This window comes from Cricetulus griseus, chromosome 2, assembly GCF_003668045.3.
Source record: "Cricetulus griseus strain 17A/GY chromosome 2, alternate assembly CriGri-PICRH-1.0, whole genome shotgun sequence".
NCBI lineage: Eukaryota > Metazoa > Chordata > Mammalia > Rodentia > Cricetidae > Cricetulus > Cricetulus griseus.
In genome coordinates this window covers 297,742,244-297,758,988 of record NC_048595.1, presented here as the reverse complement: position 1 = coordinate 297,758,988, position 16,745 = coordinate 297,742,244, and the positions used below count along the sequence as shown (strand labels likewise).

The following is a 16,745-nucleotide window of genomic DNA, read 5'->3' as shown; positions in this document are numbered from 1 at the left end:
CCCATTGTGTGAGATGAGCACAGAAGTAGGAATCGCAGAGACATGGGTGTGAGGAATGCCTGCAATCCTAGCACTCAGGAGTGGTGTTCCAAGGAAGGAGAGGCATGCATGAGAGCAGAGTCTGAGCTACACATTGGATTCAAGGCCATTCTAGGCTACCATAGCAAGACTTTATCTCAAAAAACAAACAAACTAACTAACAAAAAAGTAAATCCAACAAAAACAAGCAAGGAAGCAAATGAAACCAACGTGTGATAGGTAGTGGGAGAAAATAAAGAAGTCTTAGGAACAGCTAAAACTCATTCTGGCCCTCATTGGGACATCATGGGCAAGACTTGAGTGGTTCACATGCCTGCCGAAGGGACCAAGCAGAGGCTGATCCATCACTGGAGAGCTAATAATGTCCTGTGCAAGAGAAATCCATGGGAGTTGGAACTCCAGGTGAATCTACACACACCAAATGGAAGCAGGGAACCAGATCCAAACAAAAGAGACTAGAACACAGAACAGAGGGAAAGGGGGTCATTTCTGCAGAGAAATACTAAATGAAGTGGGACTCCATGCACAGAGCACACTCAGTGAGAGAATGAAGCGGTACTGACCCTATGCACAGAGAACACTCAGAGAGAGCTATCCAGAAAGGTGGAAAGCCATGAGGGTCCTCCGCTAACCTGAGTTGAACCTACTCCTCCCTCCCCATGGCAGAGCTTGAGGCAGCCCCACTCCCTATCAGCTGGACTCACATATGCTAACTAACCTTGGTAACTGTTCCCTTTGTGCCAGGCAAGGCTAGATATATGGCATCCAATTCCTCTACTTTTTACTAATTCCCAAATAACAGGGAAATCTACATATGTCTGGTCTCAGCTTAAAAGCTGCTTTCTTGAAGAAGACTACTCTGAGGCTGATATTAGCTTCTCTGGCATACCCTGGAGTTTCTTCTACTTTATCACGTGTTGCTCAGTCTAGCTTATATTTTTGTTGTTTGTAAGTATGTAGTGGGTCTATTCTGTCCCCTACCTGTAGCCCCTTATGTTCTGGCACACAAGCTCTTGAGCAAACCCTTCTGTACCCTTGAATGCCTGAGCAGGGGTGGGGTTGGAAAAGGAGTGTGCCTGGGAAGCAATGGCACTGGGAATGAGAGCTTTGCTCTCTGGGAATGTGGCCAATGCCGACTAGTGTTTCTAAGAGCCAGAAGGACAGAATGACATCATCATCAGACAAATGAGGTTTTCTTAAATAACCCATACTGCTGACTAGATTTTTATTAAAATCTGGCAATCACAGGGATGAGTTATGTATTTTGTTCCTCTGCTGGGCTTCTGAGAAATGGAGAAGGTAGAAATATGTTCATATGAAAGTCAATCAATGTGTACCCTTTTCCATAATTCACATGTTATGAAACTAGAGAAATGCCAATAAATCCAGGAGAAAAGTAAGTCTCCCTTTAGAGTAAAAGAGACTACTTGCTATATACATTTCTTAAATATTAGAATTCTCAGACTCTAATGTGAGGCTATTCATTATAATTCATTCTCTGTCTCCCCCCAACGTGTGTGTGTGTGTGTGTGTGTGTGTGTGTGTGTGTGTGTGTGTGTGTGTGTGTTGGTGGATCACTTGGCGTATTGACAGCTTTGTTTCTGGAAGAACTAATAGACCCAATCCTTCCCATCTAGATGTAATCCTTCCATGCTGCTCCTGCTTCCTAGCAAAAGCAGGAAAATGTGGCATCCTGTCAGTTCTGTAGTACATCAAATCCTACCCACTAACCCTAGCTGGGTAAACACTGGGGAAAACGGTTGTAAAACACTGAGGAAATACAAACAGGATCTTGTAAGCCAGAGTCAAACAATCCACTCTGCACTCTGCTTGACAGATTTTCCCTGCAATGATTTTTCTCTCTCTCTCTCCTTCCCTCCCTCCCTCTCTCCCTCCCTGCCTCTCTCTCTCTCTCTCCTGACTATCTAGCATGAACTGATGGTACCACAGACCATTAGATGAGTGTTGCTTGAATTTGATCAAGGACAAAGAGTTGAGCACAGATATTGATGGCACCTCCTGTTGTTAGTTCTGTAGTTAGATTTGCAGTCTCATTTTAGGTTGAGATGCTGAAGTTCACAGCTGACGTTCTCAAGGTCATGTAGTCTGTTTGAACTAGAAGACTGGAAGTGCTCTTTCCCCATTTTTTCAGCTTTTTACTTTTCTGTAGTGCTGGAGGCCCAGCCCAGGGTTCCACCCATGCTAAGCAAGCATTCTACCCATAGTTGCATCCCCAGATATGTCTGGATTTAAGCCTAGATCTTGTAGTTGTGAATGTGGATTGTACTCACACCCATGACACAAGGCCTTTCTCTTCCAAATAATTCCACTGCAAGTGGTCACCTTACTGCCTAGGCTTCCTCTACCTGACCCTCTTTATTTTCAGGAAGGTCATCTTAATTCTCTCTCAACCTTGGACAATGGAAAAATCATTCTCACATCTGGGTTTGTGACAGAGCCATTCCCTGTCTATAGAATCTATTTCCTCACCTGTTTGTTTTCACTTCATCCGAACTAATTAATGGCTTATAGCTTCCATTGGAGACTGATACTCTGAGACTGTCATTCAGGCAAGGCTGCATATTGTAACTACTTCTGTCTGCCCACCCCCACTCACTCCCCTACTCCCCATCCCTGGCCATATACACACAATTCTTAGCCTGATTGCTGAGGGGGAAAGTGGCTGGGCACAACACCTACTGCAATCAGTGCAATGTACCTTTTGAGGCCACTTGTAGAGATCATTCTCTACTTGTGTCTTCCTAAATGGCTACCCTCATCCTCAAACTGTTTCCCCAAGTTAATGAGAACATGTCAGTGCTGTGAGCTGTGCAGCATCATAACAAAGTGTTCTCAGTTTTGAGTATGCTGTAACTGTCTGGGTGCTTTCCTGAAAGTTTGTAACCTTGAGCTCTACCCATAACTCAATGAATCAGAATCTCTGAGGCACAGGCCTGACTGAACACGGAGGATGAACAAGACTTGCTGTGTCACAGCGTGGAAGTTCAAGAGTGGCCCTAAAAGGAACAGCTTGGAGTGGTCAATCCAGAGCCATATAGGACCTTGTTCCTTGAAGTGTTGCACCCAGGGAGAGGCCTCCGATCTCATGAGGGAGCCATGAGTGTTACATCAGTGCTGGTGGCTGCTAAAGCTTCACTACTTTCACAGAATATGTAATTGATTATTACAGGGCATTGCTTAGCCATCACTGCCATTCCTTTGTTTAGGTGTCTTGAAGGGATGCATATATATTGTTTACTAATACAACTTTAGCATTTATGAAGTTTTCTGTTGGTGTGCATGCACATACATTTTTAGGGTATGAAGAACTAGAAGAGGTAAGAAAATGTAGCTAGACTCCAGTATAAGAATCTGGTTAATATGAGCCATATGTATCCACTGTGCTCAGTAAATAAACCAATAGCACCCACATCCCAGCTCACAATCCATTGTAACTCTAGTTTCGGGAAATCTGATATCCTCTTCTGGACTTTGCAGGCACCAGCCATGCAATGCATGGTGTAAATACAAATACTCATATGCATAAAATAAATAACTTTTTTAAATGCATATTCTTTTCCACCAAAAAAGCACAACATAATTATTATTGGTTAAAACAAAGTTGCTCCAAGCTGTGGACAATTAATGCTATAGTTAAAAAGTGAAACTCCAGTGTACCACTTGAGTGCTAAATTAGATGATGCTCTTCTTGGTGACTGATATGGTACAGTAACCACAGAGTTGCAGTTAAGAACCCTATGGCCAGCTGTGCTCTGGGGAGCTGGCTGCATAGCGCTGGGAAAGTCAGTCATTTGATTGGCCTGCAGCAAAATCATTTTCACTTGCAAACAAAGAAAACATGGCTGCCTTTTCTCCAAGGCACCTTTAATTTTTTAGTTCAAGTTTTTGTGAATATGCATTGTTCACTTTTCAGGTCAAATAAAAGATTATGGAAATGTTATGGCTTTAAAATAAAACTGGTACTTGGGTTTTGGTTTTTCCTTTTTTTTTTTCATCAATGACCTCTCTTTTCTTTTTCTTCTCCTTTCCCTTTTCTTTTTATTTTTTAATTTTGGAACAGGATCTCATTTAGCTTAGGGTGGCCTTGAACTCACAATGTAGACAAAGTAGGCCTGAACTAACCGTTCTGCTCCCACCTCTTGGGTGCTATTCTGACAGATGTGTGCCTCCATGACTGCTATTTAAGTTTCTTGTTTTTTGTTCATAGAACCTCACTCACCCAAAATAGGCTCTCGTAAACTTTCACCAAAATGTGCAAAAATAATACACACAGTAAGGCAAACATGATATGAAATAGGGAACAAGGAATTTTATCTTAAAATAAATCCAAGTTTTGGGACTTTTGAGAGGGGCTAGCAGATGAGCCATGTGGAACCCAGCAGCAAAGTAAAGGTTTCCTGGAAGCCAGGAAGGTGCTGCCACTCACTCAGTGTGCCCCCTTCCTTTCCTTTTATTTTTCTATTCTCTCCTCTTCCTTCCAGATTCTTTATTAGCTTTTTAAAAATTACTTCACAAAGCAATAAGATTCATTGTGGCATTTTCATATTTTATTCCTGTTGCACACCCTCCACCACCCTCCTCCAGTTTCTCATGCCCCATTTCTGAGGTTCCCTTTCTCTCCGGGAGCCTCCATATTGGGTTGGTGCAGCATGAGTTCTATTAGCTTCTTGTTTTTATTTCCCTGGACCCCTGTTGTAGACCTCCTAACTCCCTCATAGCCCCCTTTGGAGTCCCATGACCCATGCCCACCCTCACACTCAGATGTGACACATGTACATAAAAATTAAGAATCTAAGATCTGCATATGGCAAAATGTATCAGTTTTCCTGAGTTTGAGTTATTGTTTAACATAGTAATTTCCAGTTCCATCCAAAAATATCTAAAATGTATACAAGAATTGCTAGAGTTAAACACCGCCCTCCATTCTTTCAATGGTACTGAACATGAGCAGTCTCCAAAGAAACACAAATAGCCAGAAAATAGTTTTAAATGTGCTTAGCATCCTTAGCTATCAGGGAAATACAAATTATAACCACTTTGAGATTCCAGCTCTCCTAGTCAAAACAGAAAATGCACAAGTGCTGGCAAGGCTGTGGCGAAAGAGGAACAGCCATTCACACTGGTGGGATTGTGAACGGATGTATCCACTGTGGAAATCAGTGTGGAGGGCTCTGAAAAATCTAAAGATAGGAAAAATTGTATAACTCTGCTAAACCAGGGTACATGCCCCTAAACCGATGCCCTACACCATGAAGAGAGATCTGCATAATACTGTTGATTCTCTCAATAGTCATAACAGCTAAGAAATCGAATTGGCCTGGATTTTCCATTAACAGACAAATGGATGATGAAAATGTACTGTGTATAAACAGTAGAATTTTATTCAACTGTAAGGAACACACTGTTTCTAAAGGGAGATTACTTCCAGAAAACAATAAGCCATAGAAATCAAATGCATTTCTATATCATAAAGAATTTGCACACCAAGGAAGGGAATGTCTTATCAAAGTAACAGAGAAAAACCCATTCAAAGATTATATGCTGATTGAGATGATTTTCATTTCTCTTTGTTTATAATGATTGCTTGGTTCAAGGCCAAATATGCAAGGCCACAAATGCCACAAGAGCTGTCTCCATTGTCTACAACATTTAGTTGTTCTTGGTTACAGGAAATTTTTCTGTTTACTCCTACCCCTTGGAAAACTTAAAACAATAACTCTCTTAATAAGTTCTCTGAAACCTGCATGGTTTCTTACCTCAAGCCCTTCATTACCACCCTCATTTTGGAAAGTATGTTGTTGTGCCAAATAAACTCTGATTCTGAGCCCTCTAGTGAAATGTCTGTGAGAGTTCGAAACAAATTTGTCTCTGGCAGTCACTGAAATGAGGGGGAATACATGTACAGCAGGGATTTTCCCTCAAAGCAAAAGATTCCCTCAGGTTTATCAGGTGACTTAAACACTTACCACTATTTCTGACAACTCCCCCCCCCACTTCAAAACAAAGATTTTCATGTCACCAAACAATGGTCACTTAGAAGGACAGATACTGTGCTAGATCCTAGCACATTTGCACAAATGCTAACCACATCTTACATGACTGCTCAAATAGCTTCAACCAATCTCTGCCTATGAAGCCCTGTCGCTAAGAAGGAAAATGTGCAAGTCATCAGAATGATTAGATGTGCTAACATTATTACATTATTTATTCCCTTTTCATCTCTGCATCATTTTCTAGCACTCAATTCAAATTACTGAGCTCAGAACAGTTGAGCTGGAGGCAATGCAGAATGCAGATAAACATCCTCACTCAGAATCTCCACTACCCAGATTCAGTTCTAGTCGTCCTGCTAGCCTTTGTATGATGTCAGGGACACATGACTTGATGTGTCTAACTTCATATATACCCTCTGTGAAAAGTGAATAAAATGAGAGTAGTGTCCAAGATTATTAGGTTGCTAGGAAAATAAACTATACAATCAGTAAAAAGCTGTTATCGTTATCATCACCTTGAGGAAAAGAAACACTTGTCAATCAAAGGATTTAGTGCTTGCCTGATTATATTTAGTTCCCTGTAATTTACATGAATAAATATTATTAATGCCATCCCACTACTGTAACGACCAAGCAAAGGGACACCAACATCTAATTTGTGCATCTCTATTAAATTAAAATGGGATTACAGCTCAGCAGGGCAGTTTCTGGGCTTATCTGGGCTTATGTCAAATGGGCATTCAATACAAAGCGTGGCACTTGCAACACAAATGTCTATGGACCGTTCTGTTAGGATCAAAGTGTTTCACTAACTTTGGTGTTCACTGGATCTCTAATTAATACTTGTTAAACACCTGCTGTCAATGTGGAACTATTATATGACATTAAGAAAAGTACAATTTAAAAATATAAGTACTTCATTGACATCTGCATAAACAAGGTGGTGTCAATATTGCAAACAAGTATCAACTCCTTTCTGTGTTCCTTTATTCTAGGATTTTATTCATTATATCACATACTATCCAGTCCATGAAAACAAAAAAACTAAAATTCTCATGTCATTTGTTTTCCTTTATCTCCTGGCTATATAAAAGTTCCTTCACATAGGTTTTAAACCAATGCGAATATAAACTTGGTTACAAAGCAGTACTAGGATTTATTCACATGATAGTACTGTGACCAATTTCATTCATCTCCTGAAGCTACAAACTTCAGGCCAGTTTATGAAGATAGTTCATACTTTTCATTAACTTACATTTTCTATGATTACAAGTGGTGGTTATATTTTGAATTCTTAGGAACATGAAATAAACTTTAAAGAAAATTCTTAAGAAACTTTTTTCTATTCTTGAGATTTTTAAATCTAAATGTTCTTTTTAAATATATTGTGTTCACTGGTACAGTAGTGACAGTAACTTATATAGTTATGAAAAGCTGTATTTTCCTTTTGACATTGGCCTTAAGAAGAGTAGAGGTCTATAAACTATCCACATCAATTCTAACAGAAATGGTTGGAAGTTTATAGGTATTTTATAAGTTTTTTTTTGTCTCTTTTTCAAGGGCAAGACTTTGGAGGAAGTATCTGTTTGTAACAACATACAATGTATGTAGTAAACAGCCTATTGCATCACCCCCAACCTTAAAAGCTAAAACATGCAGTCTTATTGGTTAAGCATGTTTACTTTCATGGATTAAATATTAGAATACTAGTACTGTGGCATCACTAGGAAATTGTGAGTCATGATGACCACTCCATAGACTCCACCACTCTTACGACGAGATTAAAGGGAGTCCTCCACCAAGGAAGGATGCATATAGAGAGACTCCTGTGTCCTCTGGGAAACAAACACTCTGTGAGGAAAGGCTTCATACCAGCATTGTCAGCGGTATTTGGAAAACATTTTTAAGCTTTCCAGAGCTCAGCTGATTAGCTCTTTTCTGGTTGAGATAAGAGGATTGCAAGTTCAAGACCAGCCTGACTCCAACGTGAGATGGTAGTTCAAAAGCAACAAAACACAGCAAAAGGCAGAGGCACGGACAAGCTGTACAGAGGAAACAGCTGTGTTTTCCTTGGTTTCTTCTTTATCAAGCAGACAGAAAGACCCAATTTACACCTTCGCTCAGATGCTTACTGGATGAAACTTGACCCTTTCTTAACACCCACCAACCGCAAGCCCCTTCCTGAAATGAGAATTGAGATGCTAAAATTCTTTCCAAGCATGTAACAGGATATCTTCTTTGTGGTGATGGTATGTGAGGGTTCATAAGCAGATCTATTTGATGTTCATTATAACTTTCAGGGCAAAATGGAGGAAATTACTCCTCATTTTTCTAAACAAGTATGCTACCTTTCTCATCTACCAGTATCCATTAGAGACAGTAGGATCTAATGTGTCATCTATAAAGATATAATCTTGAGGAATCAGAATGAACATGCTATAAAATCTTTCCTATGCTCTTTATTAAGAGCATCGTAAGGTCTTATTAAAAGAAAAAAATAAGAGAAGGAAAATATACTCTATATCTAATGATTTAGTTTCCAGTGGAGACAAAGCATATATTGATTTTTAGTTGAAAATGATTAATTGCTATTCAATAAACACATTTTTATTGAGGAGTTTTTTTGTATTATTTGAAATTTGAAAGGCCATGAAGATTTAAAATTATCGATTTTGGGGGGGTTAACTTTGCAAAATGTTTTATATAATTTGGACATTAGCAAGAAAAAATAATTTACAAATGGTAAAAAAATGAGACCCTTATTCCTTAAAAGAAATATATTGAATAGAAGGACAATGCTGGTTATCTTTGATGTCTCACACTCCTCTACTTCACTAAAATACAGAAAGATGCTTAGAAATGCATCTAACATGACACCATCAATAAAATGCAATAGTAAGTGTGATTTTATTGCATCTTTGCAAAAATCCCAAGAAATAGGTATTTAGGTATGCAAAGTCTGCGCAAATGAACTGATTGTTCCTTTGAGAGGGTTCCCTCATGCTTGAAGCCCACATGCTCTTTAAGGCTCATTTTAACCGTCATACCCTCTCACCCATTCCTTCATCTAAAGAATTGTGAGGGCTGAGAAATAAAAACCCTCAAAGCTTGTCTGAGTGTGCTGTTTATGCCACTGGCCCACCCCTCCTCAGAAGGGAAGCAGAAACAGCTAAAGAATGGGGCCATAGGAAGGTGGAGGAGAGACAAGATACCTTAGGCAATGACATAAATCGTTAAGCACTGTTGGAAAGAGCATTTTATAAACTCTAGGCTTGATAACACAGCATCAGCCTGAGTTCCCATTCATTCCAAGAGTTTGTTTGCCACTGTGATCCACAGTGAGAACTCAGAAGCAATGCTAAGAGCAATAGACGTGCTTTTGTTTCAATGTGGTGTGTTTGCTTATACTCCGTTGATTGAACTTCCTCCACGCAATGTTTGATAAACCAGAATCTGTCCTTGTCCAGGTAAAAAGCAGAGTAGAATGTATATTCTAACACTAATGTGGCTTTTTTCCTATTTAAGGTCCCAAAGACTCTCATAATGGTACCATTTTCCAATAGAGCCATTGTTCTTAAATACAGAGTACTGCCTTCACTATGCTTGGAAGGTAAAAAAATTTAATTCCTTCTCTAAAAAAGAGAACTACTTCCTTCCATTGGCTCATTAACCCTTTGACCTTTGAAAAAACATGAATTACTGAATATATTTCTAGTGAAAGATAATTTTCATTTTTTAGCTAGAATCTAGTAGCTTTTATAGCTGTTATAAATTTGAACAGAAATGAAGCATTCCTAAGCATGACAGTGAGTCAATTAGGAAAAAAGTATTTATAAAAACAGCTGTCATTAGTACATTAAAAAGTCGAGTCATTAACATCTTACAAATTTATAGCTAGAGCTCTCAAAATCTAATTAGCTACTTCTTCCATGTTAAATGATGTTAAAAAGACTTTAAATATGAGTATCTGAAGTTATATGACACAAGACATCCATCCTTAAATTCTGCATTTGATGTCATTTCTTTAATCGGTGAAAAGAATCATTATCTTTAATCCCAACCTCTTAGCTTAAACAAATTGACAAACAAATCTCTCAGTCACTTTCCATGTAGGTTTCTCTATGCACACAGCCTGTACCATGACTGCCCCCCTCTCCTCAAAGCATCTGAGAAAGCAGGCTGTGGTAAAGAGGCTCACATACATTTTAAAACAAACACCTCAACTTGAACTTCCTAAACTCATAGCCCCTTGCTCAGGGAGAAATCCAAACATGGCAGGGCAAAAGGCTTTACTAAGGTTATCTTCTTTATTTCAATCATTTAGCATAGAATAAAACCTGTATTTATTTGGATTTTAGTTAGATGTAATCTTTAACAGAAACCATAGGATAACAAAATGAAAAAAAAAAAGATCCCAAACCTGAGACCCTGGAATAATTAATTCCAAAAAATAATGTAAAGCAATATAAAGCTAGTACAATGCTAGCATTTCCAAGGAACTTCCTTTTTCATTGACAACCAGCAACAGAACACTGATCTCTTAAACCAAGTCTTCATAAGTGGGATGTATTCTAAGTTCAGATACTCCCATTAGATTCTCAAACACCGTCCTCAGTGCCCTGAGAGAAGATATTTTCTGAGGCACAATCATATTTTGAAACTGCCACATGCATTTAATGCTGCCACGCACAGTGAGTAAACCCGAACCATCCACTTACCTTATGACAAACAAACGGCAAACTGCAGACACTTTTCAGCCTGTAGCTGTCTAGCATAGTGCTTGAGAAATGAACAACAATGCATCTTTCACCCTGTAAAGAGCTGCATCTCCAGACTTGGCTTTCTTCACCAGCGAGAGTGTCTGCTCACCTCCAGGGGAGAGCCAAGCCTCTGCACAGAGCACTTGCTGCTCTGAACTGCAGCGACTTAGAATGAAAGTAAGAGGAACTGGTGATGTTTAAATACCATCCCATTGCTTCAGATTCACAGGATATGACTCAACACTCAAACCAGTCAGGGTAGAGTTTCCCTTTGCAAACTCTTAGTGCAAATTACATAACAAACATCGTCTCTGGGGTCCTAAAATTCTTCTAAGCTAAATATATTTTTAATTTACTTACTCAGTCACACATTTTTAGGAATCAATCTCTTCTCCATGACAAAAGCCACAACCAGAGTGAGAATCACATCACTGCACACATTACTCTCTGCAGTGAGCAGACTAAATATTATTAAAGATGTGTGAGCTTGACAGCATCTCCCAGAGAGAGAGAGAGAGAGAGAGAGAGAGAGAGAGAGAGAGAGAGAGAGAGAGAGTATGCTTAGTAAATATATATGCGTGTGTGTATATATATACATCTCACTAAAGGCATTAACACCATATGTAGACTAGAACTGTATTTTAGCAGGCAAGTACTGGCAGTTCTGTATAACAGAGTAGACTCTCCTTCACTAAATGTAGAATGAAATAAACCTTTACAACTTGATGGTGTTGTTTCCTATAGATTCTATACCATCATCACCTTGCGAAGCAATCTTATGTTAATAACAACACAATCCCACTAGTAAAAATGGCATCCTTCTCCACCACCTGTTACCTCATAACTGAGTTGTACTGAGCTTGATCATACATCAAATTATTGTATTTGGATATCTCAGTCAAACAGAACAGACAGGAAAGGTCAATTACACAAACCCAGTCACTATTATCAGGACAAAAGGGTGGAAATACATTAATAGTATTAAATATGTATGTTGAAACTGGAGCAGAACTGTTAGATAGAAATAAGATGATCTGGATATTTAATCATAATCTTATCAGTAATCACATTAAAATGAATTCAAAAGATGCAGTTCATACTGACACAGAATTTCCATGTTTGGTGGGCTAAGGATCCCAAATGTGAGGTTAGCCTAGGCTATACCACAGTGGGTTGCAGAAGTGTCACAAGAGCCTGTGTAAAAAAAAAAAAAAAGGAAAGGGAGGGTGACAGAAGGAGTAGGGGGGGCAGAAGAAGGGAGGGATGGATGGAGAGAGAAAAAAAGAGATGGGAGAAAGGGAGGGAGGGGGAGGAAAAGAAGTCCATTCTGCTAACAATGCTCACACCAATGTCATGCAAATGTCACACATTTAATAGGTAATTGATTCAAAATTTATTAATAAAATAATTTTTTAAATGGTCTCTGTTTTTGCACTAGTCTTAGATATATATGTGTGTTTTAAATTCCATTTAAACTGGCTGCATAACTGCTTCCTAACCATAGCTAGGTCTAGAGTTGGAGATTCAGGCTTCATCTTCAGGTTACAATCCAAATGTTCTTTCCCTAGAAAGATCGCCTGACTACCTTTCTGCAGATAACTTTCTAGCACTACTTTCTATTTGATGACCTGGTTAATTTCTTGCATGGTACATTATAGTCTGAAATATTCTTCTCTATTTACTCACTACATGGTATAAAAATGTAAGAAACCTGAGGGCAGGGATCTTGTGCTCAATATTTCATCTCCAGCAACTGGAATGACCAATAAACAAGAGAATTTAATAAGCATTTTTAATAAGCAACTGAAGTGTATAATTTCTGCTATGGTCTTTCCCTGTAACAAAATACTAAGAAATGTGGTTTTGTTATATTGAATTTTAAGCAACCATGTAAGAGTGCTCTTCTGAATTAAAAAAAAAAAACAATTATTCCCTATTAAGAATGTTAATATACAGATTCCTGAGGCCTAGGCTGCAACCTGTGCCAAGAGTGTGTCTGAGGGCCATGCCACTGCTGGGACCATTCTGATCAGGAGTGGCCTGTACTGTCACCTGGAGCTATAGTGTCATCTGGGCCAGGGATGCTGCTGGGGGCCATGTCTCAGTCCATGGCCTTACAGAAGCCAGAGTCTGAGTTGATGTCTGTGGCTCCTGTTACCACTGAGGGCCTTGCAGATGACTGGGGTCTGGTTAGCCACCTTAGACCATGCTGCTGGTCAGGGTCATACTTATCTGTGTGGCATGTGCTGCCACTGGGGCCATCCTCAGCTAAGCTGCTGCAGAGGGCCATGTCTGCGTCCATGGTCCTGCTATAGCTGGGGCCTGCGATGATACCCATGGCCTGTGTTAGCACAGAGGGTCATTGGAATCATGCTGTGCTGAGCCAGCCCCACCCTTCACTGGCCCTGCCCTCACTGAAGACTGTTGCAGGAGAGCTAATCCCACCCTCAGGGGAGAGCTAGCCCCCTGCACTTGGGAAAGATGGCCCTACCCCTCACCACAGGTGTGCACCTCATCTGAGCAGCACACTAGAACTGACCTTGCTGTGGTGGAAATAGGTGAGTCAGCCCTGAGGGCATGAGAACAGGAGAGCTGGCCCTGCTTCCTTGCCTCATCTCCCCTCTACAGCAATCAGGAGAGAGGGCTCTGCACCTTGCCTGGGCAAAACAGTAGAGCTGGCTCTGGGGATATGAGTGCCAGGAGCGGGGAGTGTGGGGGGAGGACTGGGGGGGCTTGGGGGAGTGGGGGGTGTCCAAGAGTAGGAGAACTGGCCCAGATCCTTGCTGTAGGCTGCCTTGAGTGAGCTAACCCAGGCAGTGCTGGAGAGCTCACCTGGTAGTGATGATGTGTGAAAGCTAAGAAACTGATCAACCCAGGTACCACCCAATCCCAGAACCAGGGCTAAGAGTTGGCCCACCTCAACATTGGCCTCATCTATGAACTTTTGGAGCATGTAAAGGGGACAAGCCTACAAATCCAACAGGATATACAAGAGGAGCCCCAGTGAAAGCCCAGTACTGATGGTGTAGAAGAAGCCAGAGGCCTCCAGCCAGATCAATGAATCATAAGGCAATGAACATTTGCAAATAAAGATGAACAGACCAAAGGGTAAACTGTGATTCAACAGGCTTCCACAATTCTTCTCTTTTTTGTTTTAAATTTGGCTTTGTTTTGGGAGGGAGTAGCAAGGGGAGAGGGCAGGTTCAAGGGGACTTGGAGATAAGTGGCAATGGAATGCATGATGTGAAATTCAAAAAGAACCAATAAAAGTTAAAAGAATTTAAAAAAAGAATATTAATAATGGGCCAGAAAGGTGGCTCAGTGGTTAAGAGCACTTGCTGCTCTTGCAGAAGACCGGATTCTTTTTCCAGCACTCAAATGGTAGTTCCCAGCCATCCATAACCCCAGTTTCAGGGGATCTCAGCACAGCAGCAGGAGCTCCAAGAGCATGAGGCATGCACATAGTGCATATGCATACATCTATGTAAAACACATACACATAAAAAAATAAATCTTAAAAAATTTTAAAGACTACCAATAAACCTTAATGTACAACGTGCTTCAGTCTCACACAATACTATAGAATAGTATAGTTGTTTGTCATGGTCAGTTTGAGTACATTAATAGTAAACTGCAAGTCACCAATGATGTGTCAGTGTTACATTAGGACAGAAAACAATAAAGTACTTCTCATGGTGTTATTTGATCCCTCTACTTTGCTCTCCCATGTCTTTATCATCCTGTCTGTCTGAATTTGAATCTGTGCCTGTCTGAATGCTGTTTTGTGAATCTGCCTCTGGGGTCTTCCCAATATGCTCCAATGAGTTCAAGCTACCTTTCCCTCACACTTGATCCTCCAAAATGCTTCATTAATGCATTAAAGTTTCCTCACACAGTCTCACATGTTCCTAACACAAGGCACAGTGCAGTCAGTTTGAATACATTAATACTAAACCCCAAGTCATCAATAATGTATGGTGTCTCATTAAAGACAAAAATCAATAAATAATTTCCTCTTGGTGTCATATGACCAAGAAGAAGTCCAGATTTGAATTCTCTACTTTGTTCTCCATCCATATCTGCCTGTTGTATGAATGAATCTGTTTACGCCAAAGACCCTCAGTCCATGTCCGAGTGCCTGACTCTTAAAAAAAGGGCTTTGCCCTCTCTTGTATTAAACAGCACAGGAAGCCCCACATGAGAAAGGAGTAGGAGATATTATGCAGAAATCCTTAACAGAGTTTTGCCAGAGTTTACAAACAGTACTACAGCATTATTGCTTACCAAGAAATATCCATATGTTGCTGTCAACATTTAGGATGAATGTTCACTTTGTTAAGATTGCTTTCAACCTAATTGGTAAGTATTTTGAAAACCCTGGTTGTGGGTATCTCCACCAAGGCAATAAGCCAAATCCAGCCAGCTTCATGAAACCAGGTTTAATAAAAGAGCAAAGCAACTCCTGGGTGGTTCTGGGGGGTGGGAGGAGAAGCAAGAGAGAAATCACATGGCAGGTCTATGGACTGGGTCTCAAATGTTCTGTACGCACAGTCTTGAGCTCCTCAGGGGAATGAGCTACCACTTGGTGGGCTTTCTGAAAGGAGGGTTGAGAAAGAGAGGTGGGGTCAAAGCAGAGTTCCCAGCTAAACATCTGGGTGGGGTTTGAAATGGGGGAGTGAGACCAGAGTGGAGATTCGAATCACGTATCTGTTTTTAGCGAATGATTATCACGACACATACAAATACACATACATTACATTTGGGTAGGGGTATGGAAGAGTGTGCAATTTAGGATTAGAGCTGTGCATTAGCTTGAATTGATTGCTTGGGAAATCCCAGCAAGGAAGGCTGTTAACATTGTTCACCTAAAGACAGGTTAAACAAATAGGCTCAGTACACAGTAGGACAGCAGTCCCAAGTCTTGAGTGACCACAAGGTCTGGTGAAAGTTCCAGTCTCTGAGCATGTACAAGAGATTTTCTGTTTGTTTTGTTGTTGTTGGCCTTTGTTGTTGTTTTCCTTTTTTTGATTCTTTATGTATTTCACATCAAGCATTCCATTCCCTTGGATACCAACATGGCCTCAGGTTGCAACCTAGAGCCCCAGCATCAGCAAGGTCTTCGATGGTCTCAGGAGCGAAGGACATCAACATAGACCCTGGATATAATAGGGACACTGATCCAGACATGGCCCTCAGCTACAGCCCTGGTCCAGATAATAATATGACCCCATTTAACAGCTCTAGCTACCCAAATCAGTCTGGCACCAGCAGTGGCACAGTCCTTGGACACCAACATGGTCACAGGTTTCGGCCCAGACCCTGGGCATTCACATGGGCCCTGATAGCAACATTGGCAAAGGACATCAACACAGACCCCAGCTGCAGTTGGACCATGGACTCTAACATGGTCTTCAGCAGTAGCCTAGGTTGTCACCATGAATGGCCTCTGGTGGCTGTTCAGGCCACCCAGGTTGGCATGGCCCCCTTGGCAGCATGGCCCTTGGATAACAATGTGGTCACCCTAGTATGACCCCCAGTGACAACAGGAGCCACAGACATCAACACATACTCCCTTGGTTGCTCCAGGGCCCAGGATCAAGACATGACTCTTAGCTATCTCTCCTTGGACTTGAGAGACCAACTGTTCCTTGCCACCCTCACCTCTCCAGATCCGTCTCTCCACAGCTCACAAAACATTCCATATCCTCTCTTCTACCTTCCCACCCTGTTCTTTTCACCACAATGTTGCCCAACTACCCAGTGACAGGGGTCTTGGTTGGGTCACAGGTAGCACTTGGTTGAATACTGCCGTCCCAGCCACAGGCATGGCATGGAGCTGTTGACTTTCCTCTCTCCCATGTCTGGACCTAGAGACCTAGAGCATTACTTGGTATTATGGTACCTGATCACCTGGCCCAGAGGTGCCAGGTGG

At 40.9% G+C, this 16,745-nt stretch overlaps 1 protein-coding gene across 5 annotated transcripts in view; it reads right to left on the bottom strand.

The window, feature by feature from the left end:
* Positions 1-16,745, bottom strand: part of Mctp1 (multiple C2 and transmembrane domain containing 1) — a 551,176-nt gene that overhangs the window by 335,678 nt on the left and 198,753 nt on the right. For 4 of the 5 annotated variants that reach the window (XM_027401826.2, XM_027401829.2, XM_027401828.2 and 1 more), the window contains exon 1: positions 10,772-11,003. The exons of the other annotated variant lie outside the window; for it this stretch is intronic. In XM_027401826.2, coding sequence (XP_027257627.1) covers positions 10,772-10,828 — 57 coding nt within the window. In that variant the 5' untranslated portion in view covers positions 10,829-11,003. Of the gene's footprint in view, positions 1-10,771; positions 11,004-16,745 lie in introns of those variants that run through there. 5 annotated transcript variants of the gene reach the window in all.